At 35.2% G+C, this 14,912-nt stretch overlaps 1 protein-coding gene across 4 annotated transcripts in view; it reads left to right on the top strand.

Moving 5' to 3' along the window:
• The window catches only part of EDEM3 (ER degradation enhancing alpha-mannosidase like protein 3), a 60,953-nt gene that overhangs the window by 1,290 nt on the left and 44,751 nt on the right, over positions 1–14,912 (top strand). For all 4 annotated transcript variants that reach the window (XM_074349948.1, XM_074349947.1, XM_074349945.1 and 1 more), the window contains exon 2: positions 3,583–3,628. In XM_074349948.1, coding sequence (XP_074206049.1) covers positions 3,583–3,628 — 46 coding nt within the window. The remainder of the gene's footprint in view (positions 1–3,582; positions 3,629–14,912) is intronic.

Below are 14,912 nucleotides of genomic sequence, written 5' to 3'. Positions count from 1 at the left end.
AGGTGTGAGAAGAACCTTGATAGGAGTGTAAATTGCTGTAACTTATTTGATAGTATCTCCTAAAATTTAAATTGTATATACTTTTTGATTCATTAATCCCATCTTAGGGATCCAGGCTACAGAAATTAAAGTATTGTTAGAGTAGAGGTAGATGTACAAGGATGTGCATTTTGAAAGAATAGAACTGTTCCTTGGAACATCCATATTATAGAATAATATTCAGATATTAAGGATGAGGTGGGTCGTTGGAAAGCTACGCAGAATATTCCCAAGACAAAAAAAAAAAAGATATAAGTTGTGGAACAATATCTATAGTACCATCCAACTGAAAAAAATTGTGCTCAGAGAAACATGGAAAGATGACTGCCTCCTGGAGTTAGGGTGGAGATGAGGTGGAACCATCAAGTTTTATTTTATGTACAGACTTCTATATTGTTTAAATTGTTGGAAGAGACTTGTGTTAGTTTTTCAGTAAAATAGGAAAGATGCTTATTGGAAGAAATAAAGTATCAGCTATCAAAAAATTACCAATAAACTCTAATAAGTATCTTAAATTTTCTCTGTTTATGAATTTAATGTATCATGATCACTGCTTTACTGAATATCCTACTTGTGCCAGACACTTTGTATATACTGTGTATGTAATCCTCAATTTATTAATGGGGTGGATGTGATCCCCATTTTGCAGATGAGGAAACTGAGACTCAAGATTGACTTGTTCAGAGTCACAGAGCTAGTAAATGGTGGAGCCAGTATTCAAACCCAGGTCTCTATGACTTCAGAGCCTGAGATCGCTCCACTATGCTGTACTTCCACAAGATCTGGAAAGAGAAACTCCAAGTCTGTTAAGGACAGCACGAATTTTTATCTGACCACTTTCTCCCTTTCTTTCATTAACAATTTTTATTTGAAGAAAAGTTGTTGGATTTTTTTTTTTGACCAAAATTAGTTTTTAACTGGAAAAGTCCAACATAATTCGCTTGAGATTTCAGCTCAAATTTTGAGATCATCAGAGTGAAGTTACAGTTATTTCGGCTTGTTAGTTTAGATTGCCTGACTCTAGGGTAAGGGTAGAATAAAAGTCCAGAGCTACGAACCACACGTGTACAATTGCTTGACTGCTCTCCACTCTGGGAATTTTCACGAAGCTGAACTCTAATTCATTAGGTTTACCTGTACAGTTTTTTTGAAACCCAAAAAATGATTTATGATAAACAGAAAATATCCCATCCCTTTCCCTCCCCCTTCCCCCAGGCTAAACTGATGATACAGACTGGAGCTGCTCAGTACCTTACAGTTCACAGTTTATGGAGTTACTTTCCTAGTCATATGTGGTCTTACCCTTCCTGGAATTCATTTTTTTGTTTTTGTGTTTTAAATGTTAAGGCAGTTGTTGGTGTTTTTACTTGAAGAATGAAGTATGAAACAGTCCCAGTTTCTGGCGTGTTGGCAAGCAATGTAACTTAAGAGAAAGCTGACTTACAGAAATTATTTAAAATGAAGAGACGTAATTTTTGAACTGTGGCTCTCATTCCGATACATTTTTATCCAGTTGTTGAATAGATATAAAACCTTACAGAAAAAATTTTAAGTTTAATATAGTAATTATTCTACTATTCTGTTTTTAAATATGACTTTGTTAGGACTTCTGTGTGTAATTAAGAGAGCAAGAGAGCGCAGCTGGGTATTAAATAGCTCCAATTTGAAGTGTGTGTTGTAAAATTTGATGATCATGAGCTGTATAAATGAAAGGATTGAAAAATAATGTATCCTTATTCACAATCATGAGTTACTCATTTTAGCCTTGAAATTTTAATGTTTGCAACGTTGGGTTAACAAATTAAAGCCTTTGTTATCTGTTATACACATGTCTAGGCCCTACAGTTACCAGTTATAGGAATTTACTTCTTGGCAATAATTTTGGTTTATTTATTTTATTTTATCTTATTTTATTTAAAGTAGAGGTGCTGGGGATTGAACCCAGGACCCCGTTCATGCTAAGCACACACTCTACCACTGAGCTATATACCCTCCCTCAGGAGGTAGTTAGGTTTATTTATCTTTAAAAAAATTTTTTTTAAATAGAGGAATAATTTTGTATTCTATTTCAGGGGAAGGGAAAAAGAATTTCCATATTCCATTTATTGACCTTTAGTGTTTGAAGGGAAATTATAACTCCTTTTTTGTTGGTTTACTAGCTAATCTGAGAGTTCTTTATAATCTGCAATATAATGAAGAAATGTCTAGAAGGATTCTTTGAGATACTCTGTAATTTTCTGAGATAACTTGACCCACAGTCTATCACACCTATAAGCACATAAAGAATTAGTGTTTTAGCAAAGTGATTTAGCACCTTGCTTTTGATGATTAGGTGTTTTAAAATGGTTGTTTTCATAAAAAGTTGTCAGGACCTAGCTTATTCAGTCCCCAAGTTTGAGTGCACTTGGTTTGGCTGATCAGTATAGCCAGGATCTGGACGTTAGCCCTTTTCTGTCTGCCAGCCTTGTTAGTACCAGTATTTCATAATCCATGATTACGATTTTTGACATGAGAGCTGCACTACAGCAGGAGGATAAAGATACATCCAACCATTTTCTTTAATGCCTTCTTCAGTTCTTGCCGTTAGTGATTGGAACTTTGGAAAATTAGTAAGAATTAATGAAAGATTATGAAAACTTTACTCTTTGCTAATTTTTGAGAGACTTGGCCTTATCTGGCCATGACATTAACTTTTGTAGTTTTTCCTGTTACTCTCAAGCCCAAATTTTAGGGTATTTAATTGAAAGACTGATTCCTTTGTTCCCAGCCTTTCAGATTTTGACTTGGTAAATCTGGTATGGGAATCAGAAATCTCCATTTTAAACAGACATCTTGGGGATTTTGAGAAACAGAGTTAGCCAAAACACGCAGATCTGTTTTTGAGGATTACTTTTCTCATTTTAGGGATGAATATTGTGTATTTGACTTTGGACAGTTTTTTAAAGAAGCAAAAAGTACACCATAAAATCATAAAATGTATCTTTTGAAGATACGACAAACATATTAACAAGTAAGTGTTAAACTAGGTATTAGTGGTTCAGTTTAAGGGGAAAGGCAGGGGCTTGATAGAGTATTGTTGTTTCATAGCAATGCACACACTCACCCCTCTCTTCTGGTAGAATGTCTACTATAAACAACAGATGGCAGCAATAATTATTTCTTTGGGGACTCTTCAGCAATATTTTCCCCTTTCAAGACATTTATGGTAAATAATTTGTTAAGAAGTAGTTGTTTTTCACCATCAGATTTTCTTCTCTCTGCATGGCATGCATCATTCAACAGTTTCCTTAGGAAAAATAGTGAGATGAATTTTACATAAACTGCTAGCATGGGAAAGCTTTGGGCCAGCGCTGTGTGCGACTCATGAGAGTTTGTCTACTGCCACTGGTGTATTTCCTGACTCTGTTTATGTCCCTTTCTAACTAAATATTTCTTTTGTTTATTATTGGTATATGTTTATGAAGGAGCATTAATTTTTTGAAAGACAATAAATAGAATATACGTAACTTTTTTTTTTTTCCATTTCTGCTCTTTTAAAATTAGGAATCAAGTACTGGAAATGTTTGATCATGCTTATGGTAACTATATGGTAAGTAGAAATCTTATCTTTATGTATCACTAATGTGAGTTATTATGTGAGCACAGTCAATGGGGAATTTTAAAACCTAAATTAATAGCACATTTTTTTAAAGGAAGTTTTTAAAAAACAGCGCAAACATAGGCTAACAGTATTCCTGATAGTGGCTCTTAGAGAACCAGTTTATTGAATAGGTAAGAGTAAGTTGAATTAAATTATGAACCTTTGTATTTAAATAATTTCCTTTGATGCTGTCGACAATGTTTATTAAATACTTTATCTAGTTAGATATTGTGGATATAAACATGAATAAGATGTTATCTCTGGCCTTAAGGGAAATGATTCTCTTAATTGAAAAAAAAAAACCTATTTACAACATTACTTTTATTCACTCTATGAAGAAAACCATTGCTTAAGAGTCAAACTACACCCAATTTCTGTCCAAATTATATCCTCATAGTGGGCTTTGATTTGAATATAGTTTGCTTTCTGGGTATGCTGGTCTATATTGTTTTAATGTGTTGGTGCTCACTTGAGATGAAATAGCATGTTTAGTTTTGCAAGGTGAAAAAATTCTTGAGACCTGTTGCACAACAGTGAATATACTTAACTCTGCTAAACTTACACTTAAAAATAGTAAATTTTGTGTTGCATGTTTTATTTTTACCACAACTAAAAATTTAGCCCCCCCCCATAGTACAGGAGGAGCCGCTTGGTGGGTGGGAGGTGGGGAGGGGCTCCTGTTCTTGACGGTGGGGCTGAGGGTCTATAGCTGCCCCCGCCAACCCTAGCCACCTCTTGCCCCGCAATAAAATGATCTTAAACTGCAAAAATAAATAAGTAAATGATTTTAAAAAGATGAACTAGCCAGAAAATTTTGGAGTTCAAGAGAATTTTACATGTAAATTTGTGTAATTTTGAAGAGTTTAATCAAATTATTCTGAGAATTACTTCCTATGACCTTTTTACATTTTGAAATACTTCAGCGATTTTCTTTTATGATTAAGTCCTATAAAAATGTTGCTGGGAAAAGTTTGGCAGAGAACTAGCTGTATTTGATTCTTTTAAGTGTTTTTCAACTGAGTCTATTTTTCATTATATGTTACCCAAATAGCTTCGTATATTAGCATTATCTTTATAAACGTGTAATTGCCTATGCTTTTATACGTTTTTGTATTTTTGAAGCATGTTTTATATTTGATAATTCGTATCGCCATTTATATTGTACACTTTTTAGGAGTACATATTAAGTTCTGAATAAATGCTTTTAGGATATGATGGTGATGAAATTTGGGGTATTTTAAACCATGTTGAAAACACAGTTTTGAAGTCATTTCTCAAGACCTCAACCATTTCCTTACCATTTCTTTCAAAATCATTTATCCCTGGTTAATTCAGTTTGGCCAAAGCATAATTTAACAACTCTAGGTTAATGGTTTTGAGGTGGCCAGGTGGGTCCATGCTGCACCCTCAGACCTAAGCCAGGTCATAGATGCGTAGTTGAATAAAACGGTAGACAGCTGATCAGTTCAGTGCGTCTCACTGTGAATAGGATCCTCTCTTTGTAAAGCATAGGACCTTTAACATCTTGTTCCTTATTAGGTAAACAGCAGATTTATCAGTACTTATTATATTAGTAGTTTTTTCCTACTAAAAAATGTGCTTAGCAAATGGATTTGTGACAGAGCAGGTGGCCAGGGCAGCCCTCAGAGGGTTTCCCGTCCAGTTTCTTATTGGACCCTAACTCGGTAACTTTCTATTACAACCACCTACCTACAAGATGTAAAGGAGAGGGATTTCAACTCCAAAGACAGGAAACTCCTGGAATTGATACCCTCTTCCATTTTTCCAGTGGAGCCACACCTGTCTGAGGTCCACTGCGATATGTATTTTAAAATGTTCAACGGTTTGACAACATGAGTGACTCTCGCAGTGTACTTGTGCTATGCTCAATGTATGTGAGGTTTGTAACCCAAGGTTTAGTCTAGAATTCACACTTCCCCTTTTCAAGTTCTCAACTAACATGAAACCGTTCTAAAATATTAGACAGAAATCAGGTGCCCTGTATTTATTATTTGAAGTCAGCTGAAAATTTTTTCTACATTATTAGCTTTTACACTGTTCGTTTTTTGTTAAGTGTAGTTAGGTTTTGGAGTTTGATGGGTTTGAGTTCAAATCCTGTCTCAGCTATTTAATAGCTTGGACCTTAAACAGATCATTTAACCCTCCTGAGCAGTGCCTTCCTATGTAAAGTGGGGATAATTGCAAAGGATTGTTTTATTCTGTAAGATTTTTGAGAACAAGGACCATTTTCTTTAATTTTTAGCAAACTGATCTTCTGTATGTCCTGTGCCTAACATGATGCCTGGTACATAAATGTTTTATTTTGTTTTGTTTTTGAAACAACTGAATGTAATTATTTTGAAGGTGTAGTCAAATAACGGGGCTTTTTTGCATTTGATTACTATGGTATATCTTCACCTTTTAAATTCAAAGAAATCATTTACTAAATTTAATTAAAAATACAAGTTAATGGTAAATTTTGGGTTCTGTAATTCCGTTTACTTGTTGTGGTCAGTTGCCGACTATGCTAAATTGTAAAATGCCTTGTGCGTGGTGGGCTTTTAATAAATGTTAAAAACTTCATTTCTTGCTAGTTTTTAAAAATACTGCTCTTCAGTCTAGCTACAATTATAGTAATTCCTTTTAACTTTCTTGCTTCCTGAAAAACAACATTGTTTTCCAAAGACATGATTAAGAGCAAGAATTCCAGAAATGGAGCAGGACACCCTGAGGTGGCTCTGCTGCCTGCCAGCGGGCTTACAGTGGGAAAGTCATCCAGTCTCCCCGAGCCTGTTTCCCCATCTCTCTCAAATGGTTTGCCTGCCTCACAATGTGCTGTAAGAGCAGAGCAAGTTAGTACAATTAAAATGCCTACAACTTGTGTCTAGCAGGTGGGAAGCACTGTTTGGGAGTTTCCTGCTCCTGCTACCAGAATTCATGCTTTGCCTGGGGTTGCAATTGCCCTCCTAAAATTCATCTAGGCTTTAGCTCAGAACTCATTCCCCAGGTTGTGCAGAGAACTTCCTTCAGATACACTCATCTTTCCTGTTTAGGCACGCAGCCTTTGAACTTTTATTTCTTTCCTTTTTTTGTGATTCCCCAGGCTCTATTAATGCTGTTTTTCAGTAACAATGCCCTGCCAGCCTTAGGTAGATTACTGTATCTCTGCCGTCTCTTGGTGTTACATCCAGGAATTTTCTGATTTTATCAATTAATTGCATAAATATTAACATCGTAATGACAGTATTTTATAAATCTCTAGCCCCAGTCAGACTGCCATTTATTCACAGTGAATTGCACAGATGGCTTTCTCTTTTCCCCAAATAACATGAAATTAGATGTTTATTTTGGCAGTCCTTGTGCAACCTTATTTAACCTCAGACCGCAGACACTTTAGGGCTTCTTTTAGCTTGTTTTTAGTTATTTGTGCCGAGGTTAGTTTGCAAATTAATTCAGATGACAAAATACATGTATTTAGGCCACCAGATACAGAACCATTTTGGATCTGAGCTGTCAGATCTGATCTTTGTCTTGTCATGTGTTTCCTGTCTACTGTAGACAACTCAGTTATTAACTATTAAAAGCAAAAACTACTTCAGTAGAGCCCTAAACATTAAAAATAAACTCGACAAGAGTTGGTAAGCACAGTTTCCTTTAACTAGTAGAGTCATATCTAACTAATAACCACTTTAAACCATGATTTCATGAGAGTACAATTCTAAGAAACAGATTAGTCTTTATCATTTAAAACAGAAGGAACTGTTTTAAAATGTAACGTCCTTCCACATTTCTAGGTTTATGTACGTTTTCTTGGAATTTTTTTTCCTAATTTTTAAAAAATTTTTTATCGTGGCAAAATACACATAACATAAAATTAACCATTTTTAAGTGTACAGTCCTGTGTTATTAATTACATTCACATTGTGGTAGGGTTGTCACCATCCATCTCCAGAACTTGTTCATATTCCCCATTTGAAGCTGTGTACCTAATGTTTCTTCTTGGTAGTTTCTTCAAGAAGAGTTATTTTGTACATAAAGTAGTTTAGAAGTGGTACTAGTAATAGTGGGGAGGAGGAAAGATGCAAATTGATACGCACATTTTTGTGTATAGAGATGGCAGAACTACTTTCTGTTAACCGCTGTTCCTTGGCCTGTACTTTAGAACATCCTAAAACTGCCAAAGTGTCTTTAGAAATTCTTTAGCATCCTCTTACAGTTTTTTTTTTTAATCACACTCTGATACTGTAGAATTTTAACACAGTAGAACTAAGTCTTTCTGTTTATTTGATATAATTTACAGACAAAAAAAAAATTCCAGTTTTAAATGCCCTCTTCTGAGTTTGACAGTTGTACGCAGTTGTTTCACTACCACTGCAACCAGGATATGGAACATTTATGTCACCACAAAGAGCTTCCTCAGGCTCCTCTGTGGTCAGTTCCTTTTCTCCACCTCTGACCTCTAGCAACCATTGTGATCTGCTTTTTGTCGCTAGTTTTCCCTTTTCTAGGATTTCATATCAATAACGTCTTACAGTGTGTCGTGAGGCGTTTGAGATTCATCCATGTTGTTGGACATAGTTCCTACTTACTGCTCAGTATTACTCATTTGATTAGATGGAACACAGTTTATTTCTTCATTCCCCAGTTGATAAATATTTGGCTTGTTTCTGGTCTTTGGCTGTTATTAAAGACTGCCATGGACCTGTGAGCGCAGATGTTTATGTGGACATACATTTTCATACTTAGGAATGGGGTTGCTGGGTCACATGGGAAGGGTGAGTTTAACTTTTTATAAGAAAACTGCCAACCTTTCCTAGCCTGGCTGTGACATTTGCATTCCACACGAGCAGTTTTGAGAGTTTTAGTTACTCCACATCCTCTCCAACACTTGGTATTTTCAGTCTTTTTAATTTTAGCCATTTTAGTGGGTTGTGATTTTAATTTCATTTTTCCTGATGACTAGTGATGTTGAAAATTTTTGCATGTGCTTAGTGTATCTTTTTTTGGTGAAACATCTGTTCAGATTTCTTACCGTTTAAAAATCAGGTCATTTGTTTTGTTATTACTGACTCTTTAAGAATTCTGTATTCTGGGTCTCAGTCCTTTATTGCATATGTGTTTTGCAGATATTGTCTCCCAGTCTGTACTTTGCCTTTTAATTTTCTTAATGTCTTTTGAAGTACAAACGTTTTAAATTGTGACCAAGTCCAGTTTATCCTTTTTCTTTATGATTCATGTCTTTTGTATCCTACCTAAAAGTATATATTTGCCTAGCCCAGGGTCACAGAGATTTTCTTATTTTCTTCTAGGTGTTTATAATTTTAGCTTTTTCGCTGCGATCTACCTGTTCTGAGTTAATGTTTGTATACGTGTTTGTGTACGTAATGTATACATAAAATTTGTTTATATATTTTTTCTGTGTGGACATCCAGTTATTCCAGCACTGTTTGTTGAAAAGAATACCCTTGCTGCGTTGAATTACTCTGGCAAGTTTGTAAAATCAAGTAACCATATATGCACGGGTCTGTGTCTAGACTCTGTTTTCCACTGATGTAAATATTCATTTGTCTACCAATACCACGCTGTCTTGAGTACGTAATGTCACGTCCTGACGCCAGGCAGTGTAAGTCGTTCAGCTTTGTTCTTTTTCAAAATTGTTCTTAATATTTTAGGTTCTTTGCATTTCCACGTGAATTTTAGAATTATAGGTCAATTTCTGCACACACACACAAAAAAAAAAACAGTTGAGCTGTTGATTGGGATTATGTTGAATCTATGCATCAATTTGGAAAAACTGACTTCTTAGCAGTATCATGTCTTCCAGTCCATGAACATGGTGTCTGTTCATTTAGTTAGCTCTTACCTAATATCAGCAGCATTTTGTACTTTCAGTGTACAGGTCTTGCACATCTTTTGTTAAATTTGTTCATAAATATTTCATATTTTTATGCTAGTATAACTTGTATTTTTCAGGTTTTAATTTCCAGCTGTCCATTGATGTTATACAGATATACAACTTTCTGTCTGTTAACCTTGCATCCTTGCTAAACTCACTTATTACTTCTAGCAGCTCTTTTGGTAGCTTCCTTCAGATTTCCTACGTGGTCAGTCATGCCATCTACAAACAAAGGCTTTTCCTTCTTTCTTTCCAAACTATGTGCCTTTTTTATTTCTTCTTATAGCAGTGGCTAGGACTTCTAGTATTATATTGAAAAGAGCTGGTAAGATCCTTGTCTTGATCCTAATCTTATGGAGAAAGCAATTAACCTTTCACTATTAAGTATGATGTTAGCTGTTGGTTTTTCACATGTGCGCTGTATTAAGTTGAATAAGTTCCTTTCTTTTTTAGTTGGCTGAGAATTTTCATCCTCACAGGGTACTTACTGAATTTTCAAATGCTTTTTCTGCGTTATTGATAATAGTCTTCCCCCCAAAATTTGTTAGTAGCAGGATTTTATTTCATTATAACATTATTATTTATTGTCATTTATTTCATGTAATATTATTTAAGTTCAATTTATTTTACCATTGATCAAAACTAAATAGATTAAGATATGTTGAAGGATTTGGAAACTTTTGTTCTCATTTATTTTGAGCACAAACTTTTAAAGTACGCTAACACTTTACTCTTTTTTTTTTTTTTTTTTTTTTTCGGAGGGGGTGGTAATTAGGTTTATTTATTTAAAAAAAAGTTTTTTAATGGAAGTACTGGAGATTGAACCCATGACCTCGTGCATGCTAAGCACAGGCTCCACTGCTGAGCTATACCCACCCCCAACTCTGTTGTGATTAATTAAAAATCTTATGAGACAGCCAGAATTTGTTGCGTATTTCTCCTTAGTGCTGAGAAACATTCCACAAAATATGCTGCCTCAAAGGACCATACGTTCAGTGTAGGAAGTATCAACAATTTAATAGTTTAGATAAATGGAATCCTAAACACCTGAAAAGTGGTTTGGTAAGTGAGTGTACATAGTGAACAAGAGGGAAAAGGGAAACGTGACTTGGGCTGGAAGGAGAGCTTATAAATCATGCAAGTCCAGTCAGTAACTAACGTAAGCTACCAGTATATGATAGACTGTTTATTAAATACCATTTAGTTTTTATTTTAGGAGGAAATGTCTTATCTGCCTCAAGGAGAGAGGTATTCAACAATAAGGATCTGGAGTAAAACATTTAAAATGTATATAATTTTGTGGAAAATTGAAAAGATTTGGTAACATCACTAACTGTTATAAATGACATTTTTGTTTTATTATTGGTAGTAGTAGAATAAAGTCTCTTCCCTTTGCCTAGTTTTTGGAATTGGTTTCCCTAAAAGTCGTTGTTGGATGCTGCTGTGACTTGGGTGTTTTGAAGCAGAGTTACATCAAAGTGCTAGTCAATTTAGAATCTGACGTGGGGAGAGTTCTATGTTTTGTTTTACGTTTTTGCCCTTGCTTTTAGCTAGGCACCTGTTCTCCTTAATTTATATAGAACTCTTATCACCTGAATTTTACTTTGAGTGATAATTTTTAAAGGGTGTTTATTTTCTGGCTCTGAGTCATAGAAATATGAATTAACTTATCCCTTGTTCCGGCAATACGTTGCGAAGAGAAGGCGTTGCTGTACCTCAGATAGCCAGGATGTTTGAAGTGCAACACAGCTGTTTGTTTGCCACGTATGCATCGCTCTGAGTTACGCAGACCAACTGCAGTTTGGTTACCCAGAGAAAGGGCTGTGGTTTTGTTTCTGTCCTTAACCCTGAAACGGGGCCACAAAATATTTTTACACCTGGTTCAAAACTTCCTTATTTGATTATTCTAGTTTACAGTTGCTATTAATATTTTTCTTACCTGGATAAGCTTAGGGTTTGAGTTTCATATTTCAGACAAAGGCATATGTGTGTGTGTGCGTGTGTGTGTTGCAAAACCCCCAAAATAGTAGTGTTAAGCTTTCTAAGCAGTGGTTTAAAAAGCCAGGAGCTCTTTACAATAAAATTAGCGTTTAAATGATCTCTTACAAAGTATCTTTCAAAATACATCAGCAAGTTTTAATAAATATTAAGTTACTTCTAAGTGTTGTTTATATGTGTTAAATATGAAACTATAAAGCAATAAAAATATTGTGCATTCTGGTAAATCACAGTTCTGTTGGAATTAACTGAAAAAGTGGTTAGGCACTTGACATCTAAAAGACATGTAAATGTAATTAGGAATTTATACTAAAAATCATATGTAACACTAAAATTATAAAGTACTAAATTCAGAATTTAGTATCTACATGTGGATTCTAATTATATCAAAACACTTGTTGCCTGGAATCCTTTCATCAGGAAATAAATCATGATGGAGCACTGAACTTACTAAAATACCCGAAGGGTTGTAGTCTTCAATGCTTTTTATATTCTTTAGTCTACTTTAATTTTTTTTTTTGTCTTTCTTTCCCTTTCTGTTGACCGGTTGACCATGTGTTTAGTGTTCCTCACCTCTTTTCTTCCTTCCTTTCTTTCTTTCTGTCTTTCTTTTTTGGCTGCTAATGGGCTATGACTTTGGAATCTAGATAATTTAGTTTAGTGAGAGGCAGTAGAATACAGTTTTAAGAATGCAAGAAGAGTATGGAACAGTATTTTCAAATTTCTGAAGGGAAGAAAATATGTTTCAAGCATTTTATAATCATTCAAATTGTTCTTCAGTTGTAAGGCAAGAGACAGCCTAACCCATGAACACCAGAGACGACAATACTGATGACACTCTTCTAAAACAAACACACAAACAAAATTAACTTACCTGAGGACAAAGTCCAGGCAACCAAGAGATGAATCAAAAGGAAAACTCAGGAACGGAGAAGCCAGAGAAAAATGGTGTGCACTGGCGCCACTTAAGTTGAATTTTAACTGTGTGATTTATGTTTCCGGACCAGAATACAGATGTTATAAACCTTTAAAACTCTTTGTCAAAACACTAAAAACTATCTTTCTGATGGCTATGAATGTACAGAGAAATTTTTCAAACAGCAAAAACTAATGTTTCGTATACCATAATTCAAAATATTAGACTTTGAAATTTAAAGTGTTATTTCTTCGTAAAAAAACTCCCTGAGAGAAGTCTGAACTTGCCTTCATCTCATGGTATAACTTAAGATACAGATACCTTGTAGAGAAGGTATAGAAATTTCAAAATTTGGATCAGATGCTTCAGAAGTTTTCCCCTTTGCCCTCTGGGAATTATCTCGGGAATTCCTTTAATGGGAAGTTTTCTGCAGGCATTATTTCCTCTGCAGCATCTTTGTCCTTTGATGTCACGAGCAGCTTCTTCATCCGTGTGGCCGATCTGGTCTTCACTGAGTTCCTCTGGCTGCGCGTCTGGCACCGCTTGAACGGCAGCGGTGTCAGCAGTGCCGCGGTCAGCTGTCCCTTCCGTGCCCCCTTTAACGTTCGATCTGATTTCACTTCCAGGGTCACCACTTTCCGCTTGTTGGGGAGCTTTCATCCTCTTTTGATTTTCTACGTTTATAAGTAGTCCACTTGTCACGTCAGATTAGCACCGGGTGGCAGGGAGGCACATAACTGCACGCTTGTCTGTGAAACAAAAAATAAATACACCGTGATCAGTCACTAATCGACTTTGAAAGAAGTGGCGTAATTGATCACTGACTGATGAGCACCTGTTGTTTACGGAGTGATTTGTGGACTGAAGAAAGCCACAAATTTTGAAGCATCAAAGTTTGTGTTCTGCACAATGATTTAGTAATACAGTGGTACCTGAGATTTGAACCATGTTGTTGAGGGTTTATTTAACTAAATTGTGGAAACTCAATTTTTGAATATACAGTGATAACATACGAAGTGAAAACTACCTACAGTAATATAATTGACCAGAATGCTAGGTTGAAGGATGGGGGAAAGTATGAGTATATTAACCCTATTTTTCTTCTCAGATAGCCAGAAAATATTGTCTAAAGTTGAAATATGTAAACACAGTGATTCTAACTTCTAAATGTTTCTTATAGTCATATTCTATTAATTTTAAAGGAATCTCTTAGGGACACTCCTCTGGTGAAGAAAATATAAAGTTCAGGCCTTTTTTGTTTTTCCTCCTTTTCTGTTAAGACCTGTATCCAGTAGGTAGAGATGTTCCAGTCCAGTTTCACTGAAGCAACTACCCAACTTAAAGTACCTCCTTCAGTGGCATATAGCCATGCATGCAGGGCCAGTAGCGTCAACTCTCACACCCTTTGGGCATTAACGTAATTCCCACTAAGGCCAGTCCTTATTCCTAATGACCACGTTGCAGTCAGTGCAGCTTCATTTCTGCATTCCACTGTCCAGGTTTTTTTTTTTTTTAATTGAAGTTCAGTCAGTTACAATATGTCTATATCTGATGTTCCACTATTCAGTTTTGGTACTTGAAAATTTCTTTTCTTGTTCTCAAGCTCAGCTGTGTATTTAAAATAAATTTAAAAAATTTATGCAACATTTCACTGTGTTTGTACTGGACAGGAGGGAAGATTCTTGCATGTGCTTCATTATCATCTAGCCTGGAAATACTTTGTCGTGGTCATTCATTTAAAAAAAAATTACTCAATAGTTTCCTAAACTATAAAGTGCCTCTTAGTTGAGTCACTGTGTTGTATGCCTGAAACTAACATAATTTTATACATCAGTTGTATTTCAATAAAAAGTACCTATTAATAAATGCTAAGAAATATGTGAGACCTATAGGAGGAAACTGAATTCATAAAATAAGATCTGAATTAATATAGTGATGCAGTATTCCCTGATGGGAAGACTCAATTGGTAAAAATATCAGTTCTCTCCAAATTGGGGTCTTCTGATTAAAATTTCAGTGGAATTTTAAGGAAATTTAAAAATTATCCAAAGAATAAATTTGAAGAAGTCATTAAGAAAATTTAGAAGAAAATAATTGAGGGGAGTGAATTGCTTAACCAAGTAGCAAGGTACATGTTGCAAAGATAGAGTAATTAAGAAAATAGTTTTGGAGCAGGAAGTAGGTTTGCAGAATAGGTCTGGAGGGCAGTAGGAGCAGGAAATAGGTCTGTAAAACGAGGTAGCAGCTACAGAAATGTGCATAGACAATTTTGGACTAATAAGTGTATATCAAGCACTTAGGGAAAAGGTGGATTGTTTTAAAAAAAATGGTTTTTAGGAAATTGACTGTTTCAGGGAACAAACACAGTTACATCCCAATTTCACATCATAAACAAAATTAGATGCCAGGTGGAGTAAATACCT

Source organism: Camelus bactrianus, chromosome 21, assembly GCF_048773025.1.
Source record: "Camelus bactrianus isolate YW-2024 breed Bactrian camel chromosome 21, ASM4877302v1, whole genome shotgun sequence".
NCBI classification, from domain to species: Eukaryota; Metazoa; Chordata; class Mammalia; order Artiodactyla; family Camelidae; genus Camelus; species Camelus bactrianus.
Note: the sequence above shows the minus strand (reverse complement) of the source record. Positions and strands in the feature narration are given on the sequence as shown.